Source organism: Trifolium pratense, linkage group LG1, assembly GCF_020283565.1.
Source record: "Trifolium pratense cultivar HEN17-A07 linkage group LG1, ARS_RC_1.1, whole genome shotgun sequence".
NCBI lineage: Eukaryota > Viridiplantae > Streptophyta > Magnoliopsida > Fabales > Fabaceae > Trifolium > Trifolium pratense.
The window spans coordinates 44,354,571-44,365,090 of NC_060059.1; the positions used below are offsets into that span (position 1 = coordinate 44,354,571).

The 10,520-nt window shown below is 30.1% G+C and overlaps 1 protein-coding gene across 1 annotated transcript; it reads left to right on the forward strand.

Annotated features, from left to right (window-relative positions):
• The first annotated feature begins 6,342 nt into the window (after positions 1-6,342).
• LOC123922844 (peroxidase 21) lies at positions 6,343-9,278 on the forward strand. Its single transcript, XM_045975522.1, has 5 exons — positions 6,343-6,422; positions 7,325-7,473; positions 7,575-7,763; positions 7,878-8,043; positions 8,503-9,278. Exons 1-5 carry the CDS (start codon positions 6,356-6,358, stop codon positions 8,910-8,912), a joined length of 981 nt encoding a protein of 326 aa, XP_045831478.1. The 5' UTR covers positions 6,343-6,355; the 3' UTR covers positions 8,913-9,278.
• Positions 9,279-10,520: the final 1,242 nt, after the last annotated feature.

The window sequence follows — 10,520 nt, forward strand, 5'->3', positions numbered from 1 at the left end:
GTAATAAAAAGTATATTATATTAAAAAGTATATATTAATAATTTGCCATTATAAAAAAAACCTTGTCAAATAATATAATATTCATTGTAGTCTATAGTATTTATTTTTAATCTTCCTCGACAAATTATTCAATTATCCATTCTTTGATTTAGCCATCACCAACCTATTTGCAAAAAGTCCATGAGAGACTCGATTTCGATTTCTTTTTTGTTTTGGGTACAAAGACAGACTCAATTTCTAATCATGCGTATATAATTCTTGATATAAATTTATGGACACCAAATAATTCTGGTGGGTATATATTGAAACATTGGATCACAGACACACATTGAAGTAATCGCTCGCCAGCATTCGAACCCATGACCTTTTAGTTATATTTATTTATAGACTTACCACTAAACCATATCAATTGTGATGAAATAATTTTGTAACCAACAAGTAATCAACATCATTTAAATGCACACTTTTTAAACTTAATACGTTTTATTTTTCTTTTTAAAAACAAAAACAATTTTTTTTTCTATCTACAAAATTAAATATATTACTGCGTTTTTTTAACCTTTTTTATACAAAACCCGATGTTTTTTTTTTCGTTTTATACATATTCATTTTTTTATTAAATAAAAATCATTGATTAAAAACACATCAATATATAGATGAAGTTTCACGGCAATAGTTAATATGCATAAGCCTTTTCTTATGTATGGTGCATAAGTCATTCACAGCCATCAGATGATTATTACACATGTAATAATCATAACTAAAGAACTTTATATTTTTGCTTGCTCAATTTCGGCCACATTTTACATGCGATTCGATCACCGATTTCGAAAATTAATACCGGAAACATTCATAAAATTGAACGACGATCAAAACGGTATAAAGAACGTCGAGTTTCGTTGATTATTGAGGGAGAACGAACCGGGTCGACGAACCGGGTCGTCGTGACCCGTTTCTGCAGAAAATGGGTGAGGAAGATGATGAACAGTGACACGCGTCCACGCCCACTCTTGCTGGCGGCGCGTGGGGGCGCGTGCGGTGCCAAGGAGACTCCAAATATTTTTTTTTTTTACATAAAAATAGTAAATAATTTTCTGAGAATTTTGGGACCAGTTTGGTATTTTTCTGAGACCTGGAACTATTTTTAGTTAATTAAATGAGGTAAATATGCTTTTATAAATATAAGATATTAATAAAATTTTCTCAAAATTTTATTTAGGGTATTTTGAATTATTTGGAACGGTTGGGGATACCTCACTCTCTTCGGTTTTATATCGTCTTAAAAATTTAAATTTATTTCACAATTTTTATTAAGGGTTAAATATGTTTTTGGAGAACAACTCTTTGAAACCATTCCACAGCAAAAATGGTTTCATACCGTTATACACTGAAACCATTAGTCTAGTTAAATGGTTTCATGGCGTTATACACCGAAACCATTATTATAGTTAAATGGTTTTATATGAGCATTAGTGTCAAGATGTTATACACTGAAACCATTAGTCTTGTTAATTGGTTTCAAGATGTTATACACTGAAACCATTTGTCTAGTTAAATGGTTTGATACTGTTATACACTGAAACCATTATTATAGTTAAATGATTTTATATGAGCATTAGTGTCAAGATGTTATACATTGAAACCATTAGTCCTTTTAATTGGTTTCAAGATGTTATACACTAAAACCATTTGTCTAGTTAAATGGTTTCATACTGTTATACACTGAAACCATTATTCTAGTTAAATGGTTTCATAGCGTTATACACTGAAACCATTAGTCTTGTTATTTGGTTTCAAGATGTTATACACTGAAACCATTAGTCTAGTTAAATGGTTTCATAGCGTTATACATTGAAACCATTATTTTAGTTAAATGGTTTCATATGGGCATTAGTGCCAAGATGTTATACATTGAAACCATTGTTATTAAGTAAAACATCACATAACCATTTTACAAAACCATGCTACATAAAACAAAAAATCATATAAAGCAATTAGGGTTAGTTTAGTTGAAAAAAATTTGGATAGTATAATGAGATATTGGATTCGATCATTTTTTTATTGTAAAGAAAAATCGATATATATATATATATATATGTAATTAATGTATGAAATTTTATTTATATTGTGATTATGATTGATAAAACTTAAAATTAAATTGTATGTTTGACAAGTATGCTTTATATATACATGAACCATTCGTTATTATGTTGGGCTTCGAGGGGGTGTATGACGAAAATTAATTAAAAATGGATTTTTATAATATATACTTCAAAGGAACAAAAGTTATTATTTAATTGGAAACGGGGGGCACGCTAGAAATTTGGGGGGGGTGCGCTAGAAGTTTGGAGGAGGGAAAAAAATTGGGGGCGCGCTAGAAATTTAGGGGAGGAAAAAAAATTGGGGGGCTCACAAGAAATAGAGGAGAAAAAGGAAAAAAAAATTGGGGGGTGCGCTAAGCAAAAGGGGGGCGCAAGTAATGGGGTAGTATATGGGGGGCGCGCGAGTAATGGATGCCTAATTTTGGGCTTGGGCTGACCTTTGGTTGACTTTTGGTGTAGAAAGCAAATATGATGGGTGTAAGAAGCAAGTTTATGCATGGTGCATAAGTTTGGGCTTATGCACCATAACCACACCCAAGTTTCACGTGTTTTTTGTTTTCATTGCCAAATAGATCATCAAAATAGAGAAACTCAATTTGTGCTACGTTGTTTAAAATATTTTTATTTCTTTCATCTCTCTTTTATATGTTCTAACTAATCATTCTCGCCCTGTTTTATATTTATTGATGATTTGTTGTTGTTGTTGTTGTTGTTGTTATTAAACACATAGCACCATTGGATTCAAATCCAATAACTGACTTGGAGAAGTACGTTAATTATTGTCGGATCAAATATCAAATTTATTATGTTGAATTTCATCTTGATGAAGTAAGTATACCTATTATATCATATGATCGTATGTGTGGTACCGGTCCTCCCCATTTATCTCGCTGTCATCCATGCATATCTTGCCGCTTTTGCTCAACGGTTTCTTTGCTTTTGGGATGTATGTTGCTTTATCTTTTTGACATTTTTCTTTATTTGTTACTAATTTCAATGTTTAAAAGGATTCTAATTTATTTGACTTATAGGATACAAATTGTTTTCTTAATTTGTTTAGACTTCAATTAGATTGATGTTGTCCCTACTATTGGAGATTCAAGTTTGGATATAGTTCTCATTATTCAACCATTGTTAACTTCTCGAAGTTTTGCATTTGCAGGAAACATTGGATAGCTGAGAGATATTCTTTTTAAATTTTCCACTCCTTTTTTTTTTTGAATTTTTAATTGATATATATAATATAGTTCAATTGACGTTCTATAAATTCGTGGATTTAGTGTTGGATTACTCACACCATAATTCTAACATTGCATTGGGAAAAATTCTCAAGTCTTAGATCGGATATGTATTCTATTTAGTGGTTAATTTGTAATTTTGAGTTATTTCTTCTTTTTGATAAATATGTGGTTTTCGATGTATTTGTTGATTTCAACTTAGATGCTTTGTTTTAAAAAACAAAGTTTTTGCATTGGAGACTGTCTTTTATTGCAGAACTTTTGGAGCGTTTTAGCTAAGTGTAAGGAGTGGACAACTTCTACTGGTGCAAAAAAGGGAGGTAACCGCTACAGGTTACTGAGTACATTATTTCTAAGTGTCTTATAAGTTGTCTAACATCAAATGAGATTAATTTTTTTCTTTCAATTTCACTATTTTATGACATGATAGATGGAGGGTCACTTCAACAGTTTTGGAATGGACAATGAGTTATGAAGAATGTTAAGATGAAAAAAAGAAGAATTTTCAGGGATAAATTGGAAGAACATAATAAGTTGTGAATCAAATGAATCACTTGATGTTTAGTTAATTTTTTTATAGATTATTACTTCTCTTATGATACTTTGAGAAATTAAATTTATTTAATATTATGTCATAAATGAGACTATTCCTTTTGAAGAACAATTAACCTATTTAACATTTTGTTTGAATTCATAGATAGCTTATTCCATTTTATTTCTTTTTCGTGCATTTTCAAGTTGTCTTAGAAAAACTCAAGTTGTGTTTGTTTTGTATTTATTTTAACTTCATCTCTTCTCTATTCATCATCTCATTGTTGTTGATAATACTCTTTGAAAAGTATAATATGGATTTAAGCTGTTGATTTTTCTCCATATCATGTTTGTCTATTAATTGTTTGTATATTCATAATTGGTTTCCCTTTTGCTATTATTTGTTCAATAAGTATATTGGATATATTATGTAAGTTTATATATGTATTATTCAATCAAATAAAAAATGTGTTGCTACCACAAAATCCACAATATTCAACCGTGTAATACCCGTGCATCGCATGCGGTAAAATATCGTTTCCTTAAAACTTACGCATTCACTTTTTGAAAACTTAATTTTTGGGTCTGGCTAATACATTTTTTAATTTTAGGGTATATGTTAAAGAATTCAAAAATATTAACTTTTTTATTACAATTAAAAAAATAGGAATTTTGCACCGAGAGAAACAATATTTTGACATGCACGGAGAGAAACAACATTTTGACTTGCACAGACTAATTTTCTCCTTCTCCTTTTCTAACTCTAGCCGTCACTACTTTTTCTTTTCTTATGGGAGATGGATGATTTATGGTCAATTTAGGCCTAAAATCACCCCTCCAAATTGTTTTTCTTTCTATTTTAATTAAAATAAGTGGGATTTCCACATATATTTAATATTTTTTCGTTTGTTTTTGTGATTTCATCACGTTGTTTGTTTTGATTTTTATGTCTTAGTGCGGAGTATTGTTGTCCCGTCTTAGTGCGGAGTATTGTTGCCCGTTTTGGTGCTGTGGTGTTCATTTGTTTCGGATTGAAGGATTAAGTTTGATTTAGTGCAGATCCAATCAATGACTTTTGTGTCATCAACGCTACAGATCCGGAGGCTTGAATATTCCAGACACTTCAATGTAGTCAAATATGTAGGCCATAAGCTTATGCAATATGTCGTTTTATGCTATCAACACAGATGTTATTAGTTTGTTCGCAGATTCATCCTTTTTGTTTTAGCAATTTTAAAATGTATTGCATCGATGTACTCTTCTCAATTTGAATGAATGAATATCTTTTATTTATTCAAAAAAAGTAAAAATATTTCGACATTTTTAAAAAAATATTTTGACATTAAAAAATTAAATGCATGACTTTAATTTTAAGACATATATTTCTATATTTAATTTAATTCCTTGAAATATACTGTACCCTAGATCATATTTTAACATTCTCTTTATTTTGTTGTATTATTTAATGCAGCATTTCAACAATATGTTTAGATACGTATGTTAGCATGACAAAATAAATGAAACAGAGAAAAAATTAAATTAAATTAAATTTGTATCTAATTTTTTTTGGGTTAGAATTTGTATATAATATTATGAGAATAGATAAACAATTTTTGAAAAAGATAAATTTTGGAAACAAAATATAATTAAGTGGTTACCTTAAAATAACCAAACTAATCATTTTGTTAAAATCACACATGACTCAAATTTGATATTTTATCTGGGAAGGAGGGAGTAGGTATAGATTAGAGCAATCATTATTTATAGACTCATACTTTTAAGTATGAAGAAGTGGTAAATCCAAAATTCGAATACAACATCTCTAATAATATCTCTCATATAGTTATGGGTTAAACAATACTTACGGGGCATAACTTAATTACTTTAATTATTACTATATTGACTAATTTTTGAGTCGGCACTAGTGCATTTCTACATTTCAGGTAATCTAGTGACTAGAAATTTCACCTATCCGAAGTTGAAACCAATCTCGATCTCTACATATAAAATGCGATGTCCCTACCAACTAAGCTAAATTCACAAATGACTATAGTACGGCTCTCCCACGTAACGAAATAAAACGGTTCTACTACTTATAAGTACTAAGCTGATTTTGACCCATATATTCTATTGTTTAATTAGTTCTCAAAAATTAAACAATAGCACCATAACTTATTTCACAGTTCACATTAGTGAATTAATGTAGTGCGGTAACATGTTCTTCTATCCACAATTAATCCACAATATAAGCACTAGGTAGCTAGTTGAAGCAATGCAATTGTAACTTGTGTGTGGGGCCACAAGCGTGAGGTGAAGAATGTCAAACAAAGTTGCGTAGTGGAGAGATTGTGCCGCCCAAATTAGGCTTTTGTTTTACTCTTCCCAAATGGCACAATTAAGCTAATTAATTTAGTAGTGCACTCCAAAACATTTCTATATAAAGCTTCTAAATTCCCTCTTACTCCATATCAAAATTCACAAGATATGGCTAACAAGTCTTGTTCTAATTATTCTTTCCTCTTTCTATTCATTCTCCTACATTTTAATTTGGGTACATAGCATCTAGTACTTATTGATTTTGTTTCTTTTCTTATTTTAGTTACCAATATTTAAGACATGTGACAATATTTATATACATACATATGATATAGTTATGCATTAACAAGTGAAAAACTTATACGCAATTTTTGAGTCTCTCTAATTTTAAATATAAGAGAAATTTTGATCAACAAAATTATGTATTTGATTCTAAGGGTATATCTTTATATTTTTGTAGGCCCTAATTATCTCATTTGAATGTACAAATTATATTATATTTTCAATTAAATGTAAAGTAGGTTAAGAGGAGATTTAGATTCTCTACCTTTACATTTAGGCAAAAGTTTAGTAAAAAAAAGGAAATATGGTATGTGTAAGTGCATTTATGTATCTTGAAAAGACAAAAATATCCTAAAGTTTTTTAAAAATGTAGGAACATATGATTTTAAGGAATCCAAATCCTAAAGACAGATACATAGTTCTTATTATTGAAAATTCGTATAGTTCTTATTATTGAAAATTCGTATAAGAGAATTCATTTTTTGACTTTGATAAATCAAATAATCAAAATTACAAAGTCAAAACTTAATAATTTGATAATTCACATTGACTACTACGTGAATGCAGATATCATGTAGTTACAATAGGGTGCTGTAATTTGATATCAACGGTCTGATATCTAATCGGCGGTTGAGATTGTTTTGTTTTATAAAACTATATTTTAAATCAATGGTCATGATTGACTACGGATGAAACTGCGTCAATAATTGACCGCGGTAAATCCGGATCCAAAATCTAAATCTATTGTGGATTCATTTTGAATTCCTAACCATTTCGAATTATACTTGTTTATGTGTGTGTGGATATTGTATCATTTCTTCTCTAATTATTAATGTCATCCATTATTATGCACAGGGAAAAGCCAGCTACAAGTGAATTACTACTCCAACAGCTGCCCAAAAGCAGAAGAGATCATCAAGCAACAAGTCGCTGAACTATATCACCAGCATGGAGACACATCCATTTCATGGGTTAGAAATCTCTTCCATGATTGTTTAGTCAAGGTGAGTATAAATATATATATATACTAATTGCCAGCATAGTTAATTATATATCTTTTCAGATTAATAAGTAATGCTAAATATATATGTTGGTTTCGATGTAGTCATGCGATGCATCCCTTCTTTTATCGACGGTGCGCGGTGTAGTATCGGAGCAGACATCCGGGAGAAGTTTTGGGATGAGAAATTTCAAGTATGTGAATACCATCAAAGCTGCTGTTGAGAAAGAATGTCCTTTGACAGTGTCATGTGCTGACATTGTTGCACTTTCTGCTAGAGACGGCATTACTATGGTATGTCTTCGATCGGATTAACTAATTGAACCACGAACCAGTTAGACAATATTTAATTAGTTGGTTTATATTATAATATTATGTGTGATGTTGATGTGTTTTGTATATATTTAGTTGGGAGGTCCAAACATTGAAATGAAAACAGGAAGAAAGGATAGCAAAGAAAGCTATTCAACGGTGGTGGAAGAATTCATTCCAAACCATAATGACTCCATATCCTTAGTGCTCTCTCGTTTTCAAGCCATTGGCGTTGACGCTGAAGCCACTGTTGCTCTTTTAGGTACAAAACATTCTCCTTCACTAATTGCTTTAATTTTTGTTATAAGAATCTTCTCCACAATCCGCTTGACCACCTGTTATTATTGATCGGACCATCCACCATTTATATCTGCATATTAAGCCCAACAATGCTGGGCGTGATGAGGTGTGTTAAAAAGTCATACATTTGTTGTGAGATGATCTGAATATATATATTTATAAAGTAGAAACAATCATCCACTTATAAATCGATTTTGTAGAATTGAGTTAGGAGTCCAATATCTAATTTTAGAACACCTAAAGATTCATTTACAATTTTGATATATTCTAGTACTATTATGACACTTTCTTACACAAATGACTCACTTAAGAATAAATGGAAGGATGCCAAATGTAGGCAGAAACCAAGACAAGTACAAGAAAAGTTGAAATAATTATAATTAATAATTGAATATTTTGTTGGTGACTTTGATTAAATCAGGAGCACACTCAGTGGGAAGAGTACACTGCATGAATTTGGTCCACAGACTATACCCTACAGTGGACCCAACACTAAACCCAACACATGCTGCATACCTAAAACGTAGGTGTCCAACACCATATCCAGATCCAAAAGCTGTCCAATATGTGAGGAATGATCTAAAAACACCTATGATAATTGACAACAACTACTACAAGAACATTTTGCAACACAAGGGTCTTCTCACTATTGATGAAGAACTAGCCACTGATCCAATAACAGCACCTTATGTACAAAAAATGGCAGAGGATAATGGTTACTTCAATGAACAATTCTCAAGGGCTGTTCTTTTGTTGTCTGAGAATAATCCTCTTATTGGAGATGATCAAGGTGAAATTAGAAAGGATTGTCGCTATGTCAATGTCAAATAGATATAGAATAAGCTAAGCTAGCTATTATTATATATAATAGTTTATGTCTATTTGGCATTGACATAGCGACAAGTCTTTTTAATTTTAAAAATTGCGTACTTAATTTGCATTAGATATATGCTATTACTTTTTTATGTTAAAATTAAGTTGTTCACATAGATATATGTTACTTGATCAGCCAACAAAGGCAATAAAAAATAATCCACCTTTGAAGTTAAACAGCTTCAAATGTGATTTGTAAGGGAAGGTTTGATCCATTTGTTAAGGATTTGACTTATGTACCATTTAGTTTGAATTCAAATGTTAATGTTATTTGACTTGTAATTTATTATTTTGCATAATACAAATATATATAATTATAATTAAGTCATTGATGTCAATCAAATGATTTGATCCAGTATAACCATGTTCAATTGGATTAGATCGGATGTTTTTTTTAAAAAGTCCAAATCGAACCGAAGCGCATGCATGGTCGACAGATTGTTTAGTACATATATAACTAGAACTTTGACCCATGCACCACATGAGTCTAATTAGGTGTAATATGTAATAATAAAAAATAAAATACAAAAATTCTAAGAGCATTTTCAATAAGAGTAGTATAGGGAATTTCATGGACTAATTATTCTATATTTGTTTATGTGCTTATTTTATATTTTATATATTTTTTAAATAATTTTGGAACCCCGTCGTTTTGTTTACTTATTAAAAAAAATTGCTGATAACTAAAGGTTAAAAAATTGATGATAATTAAAGGTTAAAAAAAAATTAAAGACATAATCAAGAACATAAACTTAAGTAGACATCCATAAATAAATAAAAATTGTGATTAATTCCGCCGTTCAAATTTATTGAAAAAACGGGGTTAACATATTAGGATTGCTAAATTCTTTCATAATTGAAGCACATGATTTAGCGGTTGAAAGATTTTATTGTAAGTAAGGGATGCATGTTTGATGACAAATCTGTATTTTTTTAATATAAAGCTGCAATAAAAAGAAAGATAAAATGAGAGGGGGAAAAATTTGGTTTAGGGTTAGCTTATGTTAGCAAGCTTATAATATAAGAAATTATTGGTTTTTAATTGTTTAAATTGTGCAATGAAAATTGATGGTGCTTAATTGTCGTATGAAATCTTTCCTAAGAAAGTTGATGGAGCTTAACACTTTGTGGACATGATTTAAATCACAATTGGTCTGCTAGTGTATATTGTATCAATTGATCATCGGTTAATATTAAATCTGCAATGTTAAAATCAAAATAATGAATGTGATTAGTGACATGACCATGGTTGTGTTTGGTTGTATTGCAAAAAAAATTGATTTAGTAGAATTGAGTTTGATAATAACTTTCCAAATTACACGTGATAATAACTTTCCAAATCTCACATGATAATTATTCTCTAAATTTATGATCCGGTAGAAAAAAAAATACTGATCAGGAAAGACATAAAAATATTTCGTGATAAATAATATAGTCAACAATAATTTTAATATGATATACTTTTAAAATTGATGGTGCTTATCAATTATTGCACATAATTTTAATCATAATTGGTATACTTGCCATAGTGGTTGGAAATATTGCCACCCATTGAAGGATTACAGG